At 36.9% G+C, this 19,986-nt stretch overlaps 1 protein-coding gene across 5 annotated transcripts in view; it reads right to left on the reverse strand.

Annotated features, from left to right (window-relative positions):
* Window positions 1–243: 243 nt before the first annotated feature.
* ttyh3 (tweety family member 3) overlaps window positions 244–19,986 on the reverse strand; it is a 43,452-nt gene continuing 23,709 nt past the window's right edge. Inside the window, exons 7-15 of one of the 5 annotated variants that reach the window (XM_007906068.2) lie at window positions 18,662–18,737; window positions 15,319–15,374; window positions 14,230–14,322; window positions 13,418–13,510; window positions 10,872–11,011; window positions 9,150–9,332; window positions 8,483–8,558; window positions 7,895–7,992; window positions 539–711 (exon numbers count right to left, since the gene is read on the reverse strand). In XM_007906068.2, the coding sequence (XP_007904259.1) occupies window positions 696–711; window positions 7,895–7,992; window positions 8,483–8,558; window positions 9,150–9,332; window positions 10,872–11,011; window positions 13,418–13,510; window positions 14,230–14,322; window positions 15,319–15,374; window positions 18,662–18,737 (831 nt within the window). In that variant the 3' untranslated portion in view covers window positions 539–695. Of the gene's footprint in view, window positions 712–4,820; window positions 4,894–5,659; window positions 5,769–7,894; window positions 7,993–8,482; window positions 8,559–9,149; window positions 9,333–10,871; window positions 11,012–13,417; window positions 13,511–14,229; window positions 14,323–15,318; window positions 15,375–18,661; window positions 18,738–19,986 lie in introns of those variants that run through there. The other 4 variants (XM_007906070.2, XM_007906071.2, XM_007906067.2 and 1 more) reach the window with 4 other exon arrangements.

Genomic DNA, 19,986 nt, shown 5'->3' on the forward strand with positions numbered 1-19,986 from the left:
TTTGCATTATCTTTTCCCCATATCACAGGAAACGCACCCCATTATATTCAGTTTAAAAGTGGTTAAAGGTATTACAACAATGGAAAACTTAGAACAAGACTGTAGGCTTTACTATAAATTTAGAAAATCCCTATAAGTCTTCACATTTCTAGTAGTAATAGTTCTAGGGATGTCATGAAACATCAACAGTATCACAACTGATTGGCAGGTTGGCTTCCCTTCCAGATAAATAAGACTGTTCATCTGAATCATATTTTTATTAAACTACAATGATTATTGCATTTTACAATTATTACAATAGGTGAAAAACAGCCAATACAATTGTCATGTGGTTTCTTTCTCACTATGATATACTGGTACAGATATATCCTGACATCCCTATTATAATCTAGGAATGAACAAAATTTTGAACCGAAACAAACTGAATGTCGGAACTGTGGCAATGGGTAGGAAAATCCGTATCACAATTTACTTCAGCAGAATTTGTTCATTCCAGTGGTAGTCTGCCTATTACTGAACAGCTGTACAACAACCGATAAGAGTAATACAGTTCTCCTTACGTTAGTAACTGTATTGTTAGTGGCATTAGACATGCAAAAGTGGTTCCAGTTCCCTCCCTCCTCCCACCCCCATCCTCTGCAGGCTACTTGGTCACTGTTGGGTTTCAGGCCTGTTTGTGGCGAGGTATTTGGCTCTCATGCTGTTCGAGTACTGTAGGAAAAGGAAGAGAACAGATTAATAATAAATATGCACTATTATTTAATAAGCTTTATTCTTTATTCATACACAAAATAACTTCCAATCTCCTTTTGACATGTTTGCGATTGCATTAATCAAAGCACACAATTTCCAGTCAGATATAAAACTATTCTTCTTCTCCCCTTGCACCCCCCTACCCCCGCCTCAAAATTGGATTGATCTTATTGGTTCTGTAGACTTAAAGCATCCAAAGTAATTTATCTAAAAGATAAAATCACCTTTTGTAGACCCTCTACAACATAATCTAACATATTTGGAGTTGCTGATCGATGCAACCAATGGGCCTGAGGGTTTGAACAAAATGCCTTTATTTGGAAGAAACAAATGTTTGGTATCTCCTTAAAAGGGGAGAAGATTAAATGCAAAAGTAGAGTGGTTACAGAAACAGGAAATTAAAAGTGGAGGTGGAGGTTTAAAAAAAAGGTTGGTTAGTTTCATGCAAAGAGGAAGATGCCACTAGAATAAAATAAAATGACCTTGGATTGTACTCTTGACCGACTGATAACGAGCCTAGCACTTGCTGTAGCCCAGCGCCTTGGGATGTCCTCCCGACGTGAAAGATGCTATACAAATGTAACTTGTTGTTGTTGCTTCTCCAATCCTAATAGAGGCTTTAACCATTAATGGTGGAAGATAGCCAATATCATTGTAGCACATTATTTTTGCATAGAGGAAGGGGGGGAAATTGTAAGCATACATACGGAAAATTAAACATTTTTTTCCGATTCAAACAAGTGCAAAGTGTATATTAAGGCCAGTCAACAGATTAGCCGATTTTGATCCAATTATTGAAGTTTGGAATTTTGGCCATCAGCAGTTTCAAATAAAATTTGAAATGTCTAAAAATATGAGGAAAAGACCACAGCAGCACATTTTCTGAAAATAATTTTAAACTGAAGAAGCCAAAAAATAGACACAAGGTGAATGGTATCAAATAAGTGGTGTCATATGCATCGGAAGAGAAGCCTAACACAATTTCTATATACGTTCAATTTGACCGAGGTGACAGGATCATTAGGAGGGATATTTTGATCGAAAAACAATTAGCTGCCACGTTTCACTCACAAAACAGTCTCTACACTTTACAGTATGTTAAATGCAAGTATTATCATTATTAAATGTGGATGTTACTGTTTGCTCTAAGCAAAAGCTTCATTTTGTTTGAATTCACGTTCAATACTCAAAACATAAATCAAAAACACAACACTTGCAGTACTGTTGGACAATCACTGAGGAATTTTAATGAGATTACCTGTGTCAGCAATGAGATTACCTGTGTTCTTTCTAAATATTAAACTTTATAGTTATAATGCAATAAAGGCAGTAGAATAAGTGAGTGCAGAATAAATTAAATCAATTCAAAGAGCAAAATGCTTCTGCATTATAACCAGTACCAACAGATCACATTAATTTCTCAAGCACAGGCAATTTGAAAGTCTAAATGAGATCATCTGTTTAGTGATTGGAGTAATTTGCCAGTCCCAGAAGCCATTCGGTATTTTCTTGCTGAATATTCCCAATGGGCCTCTCTCTCCCCCATTCCCTACCCCCATCCCAACACGAAAAGGGACCAATACAATTTGCATTTATCTTTTGATCAGTTACACAGGGTTCAGCAGGATAAAAATTCAAAACGTTCAGAATACATGAAACCAGTGATAGTCTTTTGCAGACATGTTGAACTACAGATTTAAAAAAACAATTCTACCAAACAGTGTACTTTTGGCATTACAGAGGTAAAGATCTTTTGGAGATGTACAGACTTAGCACCATCTCTCTTGGACTCTGATCTTCACAGCAGTTATGTTCTCGACCAGCACCTCTGGAAGTAGCTCCGAGCAGATCTGTTGTCTGTCCTCAATCCCTACAGGTGCATCTCAAGAATTTCAGTGTCGCAACAGGATCAACTTTGTTGATTAAGATGGCTTTCCCCGTCAGCCTGACTATTCTTCATCAGCATTGCCGTCTAGAATGGCAGTTGTATGCCTTAATCTGATTAGTCACTCAATAGGATCTATCATAGATAACCGAAAGCAGGATGCATTCAATAGCACTACTGCCATCCAATTCGGAGTGGGAACCTCCATCCCCGTGAAGCGCTTCAAGACGTTACCCTACTTGAAAGGCACTAATTAATTGTAAGTTGTTGTAGATATACATTTAGGTAAATTTTTTAATTTTCTCAAGTTGCTAATACTGTAGCTTGAAAAATAGGAAGGTAGAGGAAAGTCCTTAAGCAGCCAACTTACCCCACATACCATTCATTCAACACCCTTTCACAAGAAAGGTTATGAATTATCCAACAGTCCAGCTGCCATTTTCAGTAAACAATTACAGTAAATGAAGGGCCAAACTGTTCAGCTCTTAGATTTTTCTGTTTTGTTTGTTTTCTGTTTTACCTGTAGGTCCAGCTTACAATGGTGAAATCACAAATTGACATTAAAAAGCTCATAAAAAGCTTTGAAATTTCATCTTCAAATATGTTATAGTTTAATTAAAGTGCACAGATAATTTGTCCTAATGTGAAAAACAATTAGTAGGAATATTTCAGAATTAAAACAGTAAAGGCCCAACACTTTGTAAAGGTTCTTACAAAAGTGTAACCAGACAGTAATTTATCCAGGAAATGTTTGTTGGATTGAAGAGCATCATTTAGAACCAAGTGGATTCTCCCTAGACAGATGAGATTGCACTGTATTTAAACTGCCTCGCACAGGATCTGAAATTGCACTGGTTGGCTTGAAACCTTGTGTTAATTGGATTCTACCAAATGTCTCAAACTGACTCTGTAGTTTGAACTGATTAAAAATCTGCTTTGGGGTTTATAAACAAGAAACATAAAGCAGGATCCCATTTCTGTTTTGTTCCAAGTGAACTCCAGGATTCACCACCAACTCTATAAAAATCTGGTTACGGTGACTCCGAGCTCGGCAAACACCGAAAATTCTGAAAGAAACCTAATTTAGGACTTCGAGTTTGATCTGAGTAACTGAATCTTTGGAGAAGTATAAAATTAAACTTTGTTGAACTATGTTCAATTGCTTGCCTCTAGTGTTTCCTGAAAATGTTTCCTGTAAATAAAACATACTATTACTTTAGTACACAATCTATCTACCAATCCACGGCACACTACGAACATAGAAACAGGATTAGGCTGTTCAGTCCCTCGAGCCTGTCCGTCATTCTAATCAATCATGTCTGATACCTGCCTTATGAGACAAGGCAGCGCAGGTTATTTGTACTTCTGGCAGCAGTAATGCCTTATTTCCAGTATCACAAATCTTCTGAGAAGTTAGAGCACAGATATAGAACAAGATTCCAGATCACAGGGGGAAAAAAGGTCCACTTACGGGATCAGCGGAATATTAAACGCCTGTGTTAAAGACTAAACAGTGTTTAAACTCAAAATGTAACCAGAACAAAAAAAACTACAGCTTTAATCTCGCACCCACAAGGATGCTGAACAGAAAACAATTTCTGTACTGTACTCATATTATACAACTAAAATACAGGAAAATATCCTCCTCAAGTTATCTTATTACAGTAAAATATAAATGTAGATTCATGGTAGGAATTTGACCGCTGCTGATTTTGCAGTTGAATACTTGCAAACCAGAAGTTGCAATAAAGGCAACAATATAGTCTGTAAATATTGCAAACTGGACCAATATTCTCACTGATGAAGAAAATATCAGAAAAATGCAATGGCATGACTTATTGTATAAAAGAGTATGTTTAATAATAAGATACATGGTAATTAGTGATCAAAAGGACATTGTCGGAACTAATTGAAATACTATGAATTTCAGCACAGCATTTATCTGAGGAAATCTAAAGCATTGCTAATGGAAGATGATCTTTAAAATGTTCTGAATTTGTAATACAGCTTCAAAAATATACATCTATTTTCCATCATAAAATAGCAGTAAATATGATGTTTCATGCCATAAAACCATAAAACTCAGAAAACCGTATGGAAGCACAGAAGGTTTCAGAGCATTCTTTGAGGAAGCTGAAAAATCAAATAAAATATCGCTTTATTCTGGTGCGAAAAGGTGACTGTAGTGCTCAAAGTGTCAAAGCCATGCCCATCGAAAAGGGTGATGTGTTCAGCTGGATGCATTTATCTGAGGACTGAATGCAACAGATAATAGGGATGTCACAATTATTGTACTTTCAAAAATATGCCATCTTTTTAAAATCCAGCCTTAAGGTAAAATAGCAGAAATGCCATTCATCTAATTTTTTCCGAAAATTCATGTGAAAAGGCTAGTAATTGTAACACTTTTTCTTTAGGGCTTATTACAACAAATATTGAAGTTAGGTTGAAAACATTTTAGAAGTTAAGGTGGTTCAAAACATCAAAAAGACAAAGCTTTGACAATTGCATTACACTGATTTGGCCACTTCTCAAACTATATACTTATTTCAGTGACAGAATAAAGTACTTCAGTCAGTGCAACTAAATAGCAAATCCCAGATTAGGATCAAGTTAATTATGGTTCTTTGAGAGGATTTATATATCGTACATTGCCTTGTGACATCCCTGGTAGAAAATGGAACGCCATTTTTCTATGCTAGAATAGTGCAATATTCAGGTAATTTGCTATTTAACATGGTGCAGGATTTAGGGGGCTTGAAGCAGTGAAGAGAATATGACACATTAGTGTTTATTTAGCATATACATTCATGGAATAAGAAATAGCATGGAATGGAGTTTAATGCCATGTTCTGGTGGCAATTCAAAATGCTGTGCTGTTTAAGAGGATAGTGTCTATTTTAGGAAATCAGACAGTGGGGAAAGGGTTTCTTACTCAGAAATACTGTGCTCTTTAGCAGGAGTGAATCTTTAAGAAACTTAAAGCATTAGGGAATGGGATATAAAGCCATGTTTCAGTACCTGTTCTGGTTTGCTGCCTTCTTTACCAGTAAGAATTCGTTCTCGCACTGTCGCAGGTCTTTGGCTGCCAGCTCAGATGACTGCCACTGTCCAAAGCAGCCAAATACAGCTGTGGCATTGCAAGAGAGAGAAATAGAGTGCAGCCTCAAAGAGAAATCCAGTGCAAGCAAGTGTAAAGGGGAGCACAACCCACAAAAACACCCAGGGACAATCCCAGGACAGAAGGAGGGAACACAGGAACAATTAGGAGCAACACAATCTCTAGAAATATTTTGATATAGCACAATGTACAGCATTAAACACTCATCATACTAAACCCACCCACTTTCGAATATAATTTTTTATTTACGCTGATTTGTTAACATTATAAAGTGTATGACTTGTAAATGACTAATGAAACAGAGTTTAACCCTTTGAGGACTGCAGAATTATGCACCACAGCCAAAAATAATTCAAGTTTAAACATTTCAGTTTGATTAACAAAAATGCACCAAAAAATTAGTTATTTATTTTCTGTACATTCAATTTTTATTTTCAAGATTGCAAAATAATGAAGGGAACAGCTTTTGTTTCTTTCAAATGTAGACCCCATCCACAAAGGTAACAGTTTTTGTTGCTGAAAATGTTCAGTGATAGAAGCACGGTTTTGTGCTACCGTCTTTTCAAATATCTGCTCATAATCTTACTATTTATATTAAACCAGAGTCCTTTTCACCATATTAAAATGCACAAAGAATTTTGTTCAAAAGCAATAACATTCAGTCTGTAGAAACCAAAGGTACCTCAAACTGACCCAGGTTTGGGTGTTTAAAGGGGATAATTATGGCTTCTTTCTACACATTACTTGCAACTGGATATTTTTTTAAACCCACCAGGATCCTTTCATACTTGTAGGTACAGAATATTTTCTTCACATTGACCTGCACAGGCTCATGATTCACGCACAATGCTATTAGCCTTTTTTTTTAAAGTAAGGTAACGTCACAGTGTGGGAAGCAAACTGCTGATTTAACTTAAGAGGCTGCATAATAGAGTCCCAACGTTCCCCAGTAACACATTTTACTCGTGCCTTGTACTGAGCAAAATAAAAAGCTTTAAAGGTAACCATGACATTCCCCACAGGCAGTAAACGTCGCCCAGCAGTGCCTTCCCCTGCTTTTTCAAGCGATTCACGATCAACACACAGAGAGCCACAGAGGCACTTACTGGAAGTCATTTCAACAAACGTATGACAGCTCAATTGAAGGCTTATGTAATACACAGTATCTATGACTCACAGCGAGTTCCGGGAAATCGTGCAAGATATGGACAGAAACAATAAGATGGGTGCAAAGTGAAAAATAAGAATGATAGGCAGAGATAACAGAAAAAAAGTAGAGATTGAACAAAAGTCTAAAACAAACTGGAAGATGGATAAGAAAATCAATTACAAAATGTTAAAATAATAAAAGTGCCTTAAAAATGCAAAGTTGTGCAAATCCGAGTCAGAAAGATGGATTTTGGTTCCCACATTGTCAGGTTGACCCATTACAAAATGCAAGGAAAACACAATACAGCAGCTCTTCAATAAAGACATTCAAAACAAAGTTTAACCTTTTACCACCATGTGGTTATCTCAAAATTACTTTTCTTTCGGATAGCAAAGTGGACTGACAGCAAATGGTTTAAACATTTCTCAATCTTTCATTGTTTTATGGCTTGTTTCATACGTTTATTTTAGTTGGTTAGCCCGTTAAAATAATTTTATGTTCTTTAAAATAAAGCTGACGTCTGAAGGAAATTGCGTTACATGTTACAACAAAGTTGACAACAACGGCACATCAAGAATGATTCTTCAGGAATCATATTCTGCGAACAAAACACCAACAATAAGAAGAAATCCAGTTACATTGTTTAGAAGCTATTCCTTGAATTTAGAAAGGTTTCCCTTTGAGTATAACTCAACAACTTGAGTCCCTCAGCTCAAAACTAACAACAGTAGTCCTGGAATGAGGGGTGATAGCTATGCATTTCAGTATTTAAAAAAAACTCTTTATTTAATTATCCCAGAGAGGTGCAAATGGCTTCTGAGCTGAAGACATCTTGTTGCCTTGAATTTAACCATTAGAATGGTGCTAAATACTTCACTGTACTCAAAGGATTAAATAAGATTAAATGCATATAGTATTTAATGTCTCAGTACACAGCAGACTTAAAACAGAAACGGAATCTATATCAAAATAAAACAACACTTACCAGCATACACTAGACCCCTCCATAAAGAGGTCATTTGGAGTCATACAAAGAGTTCTTTGTAGTGAGGTGTGTGATGAAGACAGTTTTACGTGGATCTTCTATAGAAGGGGACCATACATTATATCAAGATTATGGTGGACCAGAAACTGTGTCTGTACAGCAAAACTCTGGTAGTTAAGATTTGTGTTTGTTCTAATACTGTTGCTTCTAAAATAGTATTTGTTATGAGAATGGTACTCATTTGGTTCTCCCTTAGAGATGATGCTGTCAGTGCTGGCAGATTATCCTCTGCCAGCACAGTTTGGTGATGTGTTCCAACATAAACGATCCCTTCACCAGAAGACAATATCACCAAGGTCTTCAAAAATCTGAGGGTATGCATGAATTTCCCAGCAGCAGGACAAGCAAACGCAAACTCATAGCCGCCAGCTAACTGACGTCCTCATTTGAGAAAAACATTTCAGATATAATGACCCTTACTGATCATGACCACAACAACACAAACATATTGTTTTCCAAAAGAGATGCGTGTATTGTAGTCAAATCAACGTTCTGCATAAAAACAAACACTAAAAAGCTTTAACTTACAGAAGGGGGAGGAGATTCTCTGCCAATCAGAGGTGTATTCTCACAACGAGGGTTCTGATAAGTTGTATTCTGGCTCCTGTGTAATTAAGAGGGAGAAACTTTAAGATTAGTGTGAGTCTTTGGAAGATGGTGCTACTGGGACAGCTTTAGATCAAAACAGAACTCTAACTCCTTAGCTAAACATTTTATTAAACTACATGAATTACTAAATTAAGCCAGTTAACAGCATACAATCCTGGGGATGAAATTAAGCAGATTTTTTTTTACTGCTCACGTACCTAAATTAGGCTTCAATCTCCATTCAGTTAAAAAGATGTTGGATCCATTCACATTTTCAAGACTGAGGTGAATAGATATTTGTTAGGTCAGAGTATCAAGGGACATGGGGCAAGGACGGGTAATTGGGAGTTGAGGTACAGATCAGCCATGATCTTATACAATGACAGAACAGGCTTGAGGGGCTGAATGGCCTCCTACTATTTCTATGATTATTTGAGGCTCATTGTCTACACATCAGTATATCATAACTAAATGCACATTATTGAATACTCCTCCCATAACATTTCTAAAAGCTTTGATTTTTAGACTTGTTTTTGGTTGGTCATATATTGCCTGTATGAAGAAGGGGAAAAAAAAAACAAATGAAGAATGTGTTGCTGTTGCTTACATGTACTCCGTGACAGGGGCATTGCTGACTGTGTGAGCTGCAGCAGGGATACTGGTTTCACTGCCAAAACTGCTCCCACAGCTGTACAGACTGGGCATGTGCACTCTGTACAGATTATCATGCTGTTGGCGGCTTCCCTGTGCATTCCCAATTTCTTCATCTCCATCGACATCACCGTGACCCCTTCACAAATGGGGGAAAAACAGGCATCATTAGGATTAGCTGTAGAACTCTTAGTTACGCAAATGCATTCTGCTTCTGCCACTTGCTGATTTAGCAAAGGGCTGAGACCATAATGAAACACCTTGATCGGTAAATCTGCTGTTCACCTTGACCAAAAATCGTGGTGCTGCTGGAATACTAGCATAGAGCGGTCTAGGTGGTGCTGTGTTAATATAAGGTGAGCTAATGATTTAACATTCCCCATGGGGCTCAGGGGACTATTTCTACTGTGAGAACATTTCCCCCACTATTTCATGCATCCACTATCATTTAGAAACTATGAAGTAGTATCAGCAGAGAGATCCTAAGGTCCCCAATTCTATTCCAAGTGAAAGTGTGCAAAATGAGGAAACATAATAAAAAGAGGAAACAGACAAAAAGTAAACAGTCAGGTTTATTTACATGTGTTTTTTCCCCAGCTGGCGCTCCCAACATGTTGCACTGATTTTAAAAAAGCAAATAGTTGTACTGAGGAATTAAAAAATTGTGAAAACTGTAAAAAAACACTAAAATCGTTAACAGAAATGGACAAAAAGCAGTGACAATTAGCAGCCACTGGAGGGCAGTGCAGCATTACTGTAACCGTGCACTATGGTTTGCATTAGATTCTTTTATTTTGCACAATCTGTCCACACCTTTGTAATTAGAACACGTTTAAGATTGTGTTTCTGAAGCAAAGGTCTCGAAAACCTTATTCAACTGCCTGATATTCCAGGAAAATTAAAAACAACCTTGCACCAGTTGGACTGGTTTTCACCCGACTTTACAGTCATTTAAAATCCAGCTTGATGCAATGCTGGGAGTACAGTAGGGTGGGTATACTGGAGGGGTGAGATCAGATGGGCCAAAGTGTCTTCTTCATCCAAATCAATCTTATGAGTAACTGCTGGAACGCAATCAAGAGGGAGAAAAACTGATTATCTCCGCTCCTCCTTCTCTATAACCTGGGCAGAGGAGAAAATAGCAGCTCCCTCCCTTCTGCCTAGTTTAGCTATTTCAGTTTCACACCAGGCAGTGAATTTGTGCTGTCAGCAGAGCAATTGTATTTTATGCTGCTTGCAACAGAATGAGTCATGCATTAACTTTACAGAATAAAACAATGCTTAATGTGAGGTTCAATTTTATTTTATTGTGGAGTCCTGTAGCTCAGTGGTTAGAGCATCGCCTTACAAGTGAGAGAACCTGGGTTAGATTCCAAGGCAGGGCCAAACGTTGAGCAAGTTTTCTTACTCCACACACACACCTCTGTTTAGCTGTAAGTAGAAACCCGGCTGTTAGTCGATTGGCGGATCGCTTTTCTGTAGGTAATGATCCCTTAAAAAAATATAATAATTTGGTAACTCAATCCACGATTGTTTGTAGAACACTGTTATTCGCAATTGGCTGCCACGTTTCGCCCACAAAACATAGTCAATTCAGTTTACAGTATATTCTGTGAAGCGCTTTGAGACTTTTCGAAGACTATATCAAATGCAAGGATTCGTTGTTTTTTTTATTTACCTTTTGCTGTGTTGCCAGGTATGAGGAACACTGCACACAATCGAACTGAACATCAGTGCAGTTACGAAGGAGAACAGAACCAAATATATTAGACCCTCCACGCCATCATAGCACAATCCTGTCAGAGCCTGCACATAATCCTGTGAAAGTGGGAACAACATTTAAGAATACTGTACAGAATTATTAGCAAGACACCACGGAACATAAAAGCAAATGAGAGAATCGGCAAAAAGACCAAAGTAAAAGAATGTGCAAAGGGTGAAAGCAATTAAATGTGGATGGACATTTGTAGCAGAAAAACAATTGAAAATGAGGAAAAAAGGAAAGGAAAAGAGCAAGAATAAATATGAAATGGATTTAATTAAACATAAAACATAGCGATGATTATCAGGAATGTTATTGAAAGGTTAGCTGTTGTGGAATATGACCAGTACAGAATCCTAAAATTGGAAGTTATTCCCTTGTGTCTTTTCACTAATACATACTCTAGAGATGGTGGGAGTTCCCTTCCTTTTCTTTGACATAGTGAATGGTGACAGCTATGACATTCGTACACTTGATGCACAAGTGAGGTTAATTAGGACTGAAGCCTTGTGCGTTGTGGAGTGATAATCTATAGTTCATTGTCAGAAAATAGGTCAGTGTGGATAGAACTGCTCTCATCAGATTTCCAAACTATTCCAACTCAGATTGAAACTGGTCAACCTCAGATTGAACCATTTAACCCTATGAAGATTGCAGTGACATTTTATCAAGAATATCAAACAAAGACATACATTTTGCTATTGCCACACCCTCACCAATAAAGTCAGTTTAAAAAATGATTTATTCCTACGTACATCAAATTCACTCTGGTCTCTGGGCACCTCAAACTAAAAGCATCGCCCTAACTCAGTGGTGGCCAACCTTTATGGTCAGCCAGCAAAATTAATTTTCTTCATTGAACATTTCTTAAATCAAATATTCAATCAAGAAAAAAACTGAAACCACACTACCTATACACAGTCACTACACTTTACAGTATATTCTTTGAAGTGCTTTGAGATGTCTCAACGATGTGATAAGATGCCATATTAAATGCAAGAATTAAATTATTATTACCTAGACTTATGTGACTGTTCGGAGCGTGGGGGGGGGGGGGGGGGCAGTTCTTCACATTCCCATGGGCCAGAAGTGACCACAGGTTGGCCATCATTGTCCTAACTAGTACTACGGACAAACCCCAAAATTTAATTCCTGATAGTTTCTATATCACTTTACCTCAGCTACCTGGCCCCTGATAGTTACTGACATAACTTTAAGATTAAGGAATACATATCATTTTCAGCAGTAAAGAGAGGGATGATGTGAGAGAAAAAAAAATAACGCACTGTGTTTTGGTAATTATATTATTCAAGAGTAGAATGAAAATATTGCTAGTTCATTACATTGCCAATTCAATCATAAAAGTTCCTAAATGCATCTCTGATTAATTGCAATATACAGAAATGCTGATTGAAGTAAACCTGGAATGTGGCTACTAGAATTTTGCTTTAAACAGAAGCAGACGCTGAGACGCCACCCGGCGTAGAGGGCACTATATAAACCCAAGTTGTTGTTGTTGTTGTTGTAGTAGTAAACAGGCATTTTTTTAAAAAAAGCCTCCTCATTTGAAGAATTGTGCAGTGGTTTCTAAAAATCTGTCTACCAAACACAGTTACTTGAAGTCACATATTGGGAAGGTTGTTCCTTCTCCATAAGCAGAAAAGAAAGTGTAAAATCAGTCAAGAATAACATTAGAAGCAAGTCTAAATAAGTACTGCTCTGCTGCCAAGTTACAGAATGGTAAGATCTTCAAAATATGCCTGTGCCAGCATCATATATTCTGTAATGTGCCATGAGCCCAAGAACATTTGCTTACATCAATGAAAAGAAGGAACAGGCTCAAGATTATTCACAAAGCCACAAAATACAGTCGTCATCAGTTGCAATTCTAACCCAAAGTAGAAATGCACCGCGGACAGAAAGACCTATTTACTTCAGATAAAATTCTTCCAAATGAAAAACGCCTCATCTTAAAAGTATTAATAAATAAATCTACACTGACAGTGATTTAGCAACATGCTCTGCGCTGACTTTGCTTTTGTCGTTTGTATAACTCTTCACCAATGCAGTAATAATAGACTGATTTATTTTACTAAATGCTTGCATAATAATAGTGGTATTATGCATGGCAATAAGCTTTCAAGATCTATTCAGCTTGTGATGTCAGTGTGTGGTCAAACTCAATGAGCGAGTTGCCTGAGGCTTCAAGTGGAGTGTGCAGCAGGAACAGCAAGTGCTATTTTCGCACATACACTATTCTTGTTTGCAGCACTATCAAATTTAGTTGCATCGATGTAAAGACATTCACGTATGCATAATTTTAAAATGATTTCACGGAGAACTGATTTTCTTATGGTCCTGTAGCGACTATGATTTTCACATTAATGTTTTGATAACAGACAGGCCCCATAATTGCAGGAATTGTAACTCCACACCAGTCTCACACCAACTCCAATACTCACCATGTGCAGACTGCGACAATCCACCAAAGCTGTCAACTGTTGCAAGCTGGTCTCGGTTGTGTTTAATACTATTTGAATCCGGTCCAAATACTCCTGTTAATGATACAAACAGCAATTATTTTCACAGGATAATGAGAATTTATAGCACAGTTGTGAGTCTCATGAGCTGGGGCTTATGAGGGAAATCTATTGCAACTGGTGATAAATAATGTTAATACTGAACAACAGCATGCCCAGTACAAATACAATTTCCCTACAACAAAGAAATAAACCAAAGTGTACATAGCTTATTTTTGTTTGTAAAGATTTATCTTGTTTGTGTTAATGTTCTCTGGCCTATACCCTTTGCATATAGTGAAAATTCAACAGACAAGCCGGTTTAGTTTGGTGCTCATCAATTACCAAGTTCCTTCTTAGTTAATGATATGCAAGATTTAACCATTCCTCAATAGCGCAGACACAGTCCCACTAGAACAGTAACTTACACAAAACAGATATTTCCTACCCCGATGAGAGGTAAATTTATTGAAGTTTTGGGTCTGCAGAATTATTTTGGGTTGTTTCAGGCTCAGTCCGGCTAAATTCAGATTCCAAATCCCAGTAGTCCGGTAAGACGGGGATTTACTGTGCAGATCAAAAGACCTCCACCACTGGCTAACCTCCCATAGTTAATTACTATAGTATACAAAGCAATTTCTCTCAATGCAACATTGGCAGAGTTAGCAGTAAATATTATAGCTGTTTTAGAAACTATACAGTAAAATCCCTAGGTGAGGGGTTAAGGCAGGCCTACCTTACTCTACTTTACTTACTCGAGAGGATGGGAATTCTCGTACAGCTGATTTCAGAAGCTCCGTTACATGATCTTGCATCTCCACCAGAGCTTTATGGCTACTTGAAAGTTTCTGCAGGAAAGAAAAAAAATTGAATAGGCTTTTTTTTTGCTTAATTTTTTGCTTAATTTTATAATCACTATTGCCCCGGGAGCAGTACGGTATTTCTCTCTTACAGGATTATTTACAAAACAACAAGGGTGCAATACAATGTTCAAATTCTATATAAATCTATGTTCATTTCATTTAAGATAAAGGTTCATTGTCTTGTCTCCTGATAATTACCATGTTGCATTCTAAACTGAGGTCGAGTAAAAGTAAACAATGAAAATCAAATGTTTAAGTTCTACGGTTGTTCATACAAGGGCAATTTTACCAAACTTTACAGTAATCTATTAGTTTCATCACAAAAACTACACTTTTTTTTTAAATTAAACTAACCCCGCCCATCCAAGTTAGTCGTAGCAACAAGATAAGTCAGTGAAAAATATACTCCATTTCAAGTTTGTAAAGCTAGTTTCATACTGTGATTAGATGGTCTTTTCTGGATATTCCCATAAATTGAGATTAAAACTAGAGAAAACTAATAACTAAAGATAAAAAAAACTTCCGTCATACAAAGGATGCTGATGGGTTAAACCAAATTCATCACTTATCTGCAATCTCCATCTGCAAATTATCTCAAACAATCAGATTGGAATAATAGCTCTTTGCCACTCAAAAACATGGAACATCCAACATCATATTCTGCTTCAAAATAATTATTTTAGATCAATAAAAGGCCTTTTGTCCCATCGTGTCTGTGCTGGCTTTTTGAAAGAGCAATCCATTCAGGCCTATTTACCTGCTTCACCCCATGCACAACTGCAAATTAATTATTTTTAAAGATAACTAGTTCCCTCCTGAAAATGAATATAGAATCCTGCCTCAATCACAACTCCCATCTAGACACGTATCAATCTTCTATTTTAAAAGATCTTCCTAAAAAGTAACAGACATCTTATAGCCAAGGCAGGAATTTAGGTGCACATCATCAGAAGACTGCAAGACACTGTGGCAATGACTCACCTGTTGAAAAGGATTAGGATACCCAATGTTACAAACCAGGTAGTAATTCAGAGTCTCTGCAAATAAGACAAAATTAAAACCCTTAAATCTTTCACACAGTCCTGTGGTAAACGCCTTCCACAAAGTTTAATTGACACTTCATATTAAATAGCTCTAAGCTTATTACTGAATGAAACAGGAAACTACACCAAATTACATTCACAACTAAAAGCCTTTTTTTTTTAAGATTAATGCTTAAAGAAATGAGGAAATAAGGAATATTCAATTATGACGAAGTTCTACATAATCTATACACCTCTAAATAAACCAATGTATTATTAAAATGTTGAATTTATTTTAACCTCGTCTGTTGTGCAATTTTCGATATCAGAGTTGAGGAGGATAAATAAAACGTATGTGCCCAATACATTGTTCAAAATGTTTTAGTTGTGCTGAAACATAATAAATTATTATAGTTTTTTGATAGTGAAGGGCCTATTTTGTTCCTGAGAAGTATAGGGCTTACAGACCCTGAGCAGACATGATCCAATTTAAACGCAAAAATTAGATAAAAATCAAGGAACAACAATCAAGCAATTGTTCAGTCAAGGTCACTGAATTCCTCAATGTAATTTGTATCCCAAATGTTTCCAGAGATGATGTTTTGAACAAGACACAGGAAATTCTCTCTGGTCGTCAGTAAATTGACAAATGAACAAATCTTGTTCTCCACTGTTTAGAATATTTCCCAACCTTGGGATTCTCCTCCTCCCTATTCTAGACTCAGTAAATCTAAGAAATGTACATATTTTCCATCATGAACCACGGCTGAACCTTCAAAGAACACAGCCCCAAAATGTTCTGGCAATATTTCCCGTGAGAACATTATAACCAGAAACCCAAATGAACTCTGCACCACCATAACAGAACTCAAACGAATAATATCAACACTCCAATCATTCTGCCACTCTACTACACAATACATAAAAAAAATAAAGCCAGGACAAAATTCATATTGACCGAAGTGAATCACAGAAAATAAATCAATCGTGACTTGATCAATGCTCCTGTCACTGGTACAAGTTGTGCAGCCTTGCTTTATTTGCATTTAGATATATTCCAACATTCAAAGAATTCTGTGCTATCACTCCTTTTCTTACACACCTCCCTTTGACAACAAATACCTATCCAATTCCCTCTTGAAATTGCCCACGCTACCCACCCACACAGGCAAAATTTTCATGTTAATCACATCCTACATAAAAGTAATTAAACCTAAACTTTCTATTCACCTTACCCATCTCAGTTTGAACCAATAACTCCTTGCTGTGGTGCTGCAGTATATTTCATCATGTGAGAGTGTAATTTATTTAGAACTCGGTCCCCGAACATGAAATAATTTGAACCAGCATCTCCCTATGTTTATAAACAAGTAATTTAAAGCATCCTATTATTCACTTTTAAAATATAAATTTCACGTCATGTAAATTCTAAACTCTGCAGATGTAATTTCTTCAATGTCATTCCTTAATACTTTGTAGCAGAATGATATAAATAGCTGGACCTTACAGAATATTTAACATTTACTGTGTTGTACCAAAAAGGGAGCCGTTTTTCTTTCTAATGGAGCACTGCTGTCTTGAATCATTTATACAATTCAATTTCCATTACTTATCTTCTTGTCTTGAATGAAGCACCATGGATAGGATACAGTATTTTATAACATCAATAAAATGTGATGTCTCCTCACTATTAACCGATCTAAAGATTGTGGCCGCTGTCATCTTAAACACTGCTGTAAGTTCCAACCAGATGTACAGATCATGCTGGATGATGCACGTGATTAAAGCACAGCACTTGAAGAACAGCAAGGTTATAATTCCGGACCCATGCTTGCTGACTAGTTTATAATTCATTAAACTTAGCGGAAGCTGCCTTAAACATCTGTTTTCCCCAGCGATTTACTGACCCGAATTAACAATTTGATTTGTTTGTGCTGTGCTTTGTACTCAGCCCCGAATCCAAATAATTGATAATCACTTAATTACTCTTTGAGGAGTGCAGGATTGCTACATAAATCAATTTTTTTTAAATAGTTCAATTTTATTCAAAGCACACAGTGAATATTCCAGGGGTTGGATTATCTTGAAGGCACTATCAGAACCTTACAGAAATCATTTTTGGATGCTTTCAATAATTGCCAAAAGCAAACAGTTCTTGGTCATTTGAGCTTCACAAGATGAATACTTTGAAAAGTGTTTATAGATTTGTTATATAGAGGTGCTTTTTAGAGCTAGCATTTATATCAATACAAGATGTATGCCCTATGGTACTTATGAACGTTTGCAAACGCACATAATGTTCAAACTGTAAACGTTTGGAATTGCATGATTTTTGTTCCCAAATAAATAATTGACATTGTCTCAAAAGCCTGCAGGAGACAACATTCTGCCTCACTGCAGCTGGAGCAGATTTCTATGATGGTACATTTGCATCAAATGTATGGGTGGGGTATTATTCGAGCTTGATGAATGTAGCTCACATATTAGTACAAAACAGAGGGTTTGACTCTGAACACAGGAACAATCATAAAAGGATGTATATATTTATTAAGTCGCACATTAATAGACTTAATTTGGGGAGGAAAATGTAAACATTTCATTATTAATGGACTCTCTTCAGATGCTATTCGTACATAAGCAAACAAATTATGTGTGTGATTGAATTGGCTTTGGCACTGTTTTACTGGAGGCAGCACTACTTGGTCTAAGTCTCACAATGGGAGGAACTCCTGCCATAAATGATTATCTTTACTGTCTGACATTGCCATGCTCCTATTAATAGCATAAAACAAAAATCTGCAAACTCAGCCCTCATAAAAATTTAAACTCAAAAGTTAACTCTTCGAAAGCAGAAGTTAAATAACTGTACCAAATAGCTTACTTTTATAAAACTAGTCAATACATTTTCCAGTGAATCTGGTGAAGCACCTTGGGACATCCTCCAGACATGAAAGGAGCTATATCAAATGCAAGGATAATTATTATATAATACACCTGACAATTCAACCTCCCTAATCAACACAAAAAAAGTAACAAATACTGAATTATCTGAGTTATTGAATTTATTATCTCATAAGTGTTGGAAGTTACAATTCGCAGTTGGCTGCATTCCAAAGAAACTACTGTATATTAATTTTAATGGAGCCCATCACTTCCAAATGGCCTGAGGACCAACCCAGAGTACCCTACCCCAGAGAGAATGGAATGTCTCCAGACGCATGTAGCCTCTTCCCAAAGCTAAGTTGAGTTGAGAAGGTCTATGATCCCCAATCCAATTCTATTTCCACATTCAAGCACCTTACCTCTAAAGATAACCTCATTCTCCTCTGCCATTTTGGAGACGTATACATCAGGAGAGACACAGAAATCACTGGAACCCTGGTTAAAATATGAAAAAACAATTAATAAATTGTGGACTTAACCAATAGTTAATGAGACTGTGCACCAGTAGGAAATGAATGATGGCTAATCTCTTGACACCAAAAAGACAAGTCAAGTCTGACCAATTCATCCACCCAACATTGGCCTTGGATACAAAGGCGATGATCCACAACAGTGAGCCTGCAATATTATAATACAATTATGTGGTTATCCCAGCTGTCACCCTATCTTTTCATATTAACTGAAGGCAAGTGTGTTTCAGTAACTGTCATCATATGTATTGTAAACAATATCAGGCTATAAGTACCGTTTCCAAGAACACACTGCATCATATGTCACCAGGACAAACTGTGTAAAAATAAGATTTTTTTTAATAATGAATATATTTTCCCATTGGATTTTCTCTTGAAGTGACAACTCTTAGTGCAGCTTGGTTTTAAAGGCTGCGAGCCCTACATTACATTCCTGCCTGAGTAGCCATACTTTGCAATGTTGGTTTGCAAATTGCAACTAGCCTTAAGCAGTCTGATTGAAAATTCTTCCAGCCACCGTAATTATGATCTCTCGCGCGCCTCTTTCTTATTCCCGAGTGCATTAGTAAGAACAACCAATGCATATAGGGATAAATAAACTGACAGTTACATCTGTGAGGCAAGATTCTCTACCACATGGGAACAGAAGGGGTCGAGTGGAAGACAGACATTGTTCCAAATGATGTTTTCCCCACATCCAACCTGACAGTAGGGAATCACTACAATGGAACAAGGAAGATGCAAATGACAAAAAACAGACGGTGGAAGGCATACAATTTTAATCGAAATATCTGTCATGCTTTAATACTGGGACACCTCTTTAGAATGCTGTCGGCTGGGTCGAATATCCCACCAACCAAGTAATGTGAGGCATCAAGAAATGGCCAACTTCCAGCTCCTACAATGCTACACATAGAAAGTAGGAAATTACATCAGTGCTGACGGAACACACCAGAATTTCGCAATTTTTTGGCACAGTAAGCCAGCTAGTTAGTTCTAGAAGCTGAGTGTAACATGCTTTCAGTTAGCGCTAAGCAAGTTAACACTGTATTGAAAGGCACTATAGTGGGATTCCTTTGTATAAGCCATCAACAAGTTTGTATAAGTCATCAACAATCTATTATTGGAAACACATTTTAAATCAAAGTATAAGGGACATTTGAACGGTGCATATATCTGGTCGCAATTTAATGTAGAATTCAATTAATCGCAGA

This window comes from Callorhinchus milii, unplaced genomic scaffold (genome assembly GCF_018977255.1).
Source record: "Callorhinchus milii isolate IMCB2004 unplaced genomic scaffold, IMCB_Cmil_1.0 Scaffold16, whole genome shotgun sequence".
Taxonomy (NCBI): Eukaryota; Metazoa; Chordata; class Chondrichthyes; order Chimaeriformes; family Callorhinchidae; genus Callorhinchus; species Callorhinchus milii.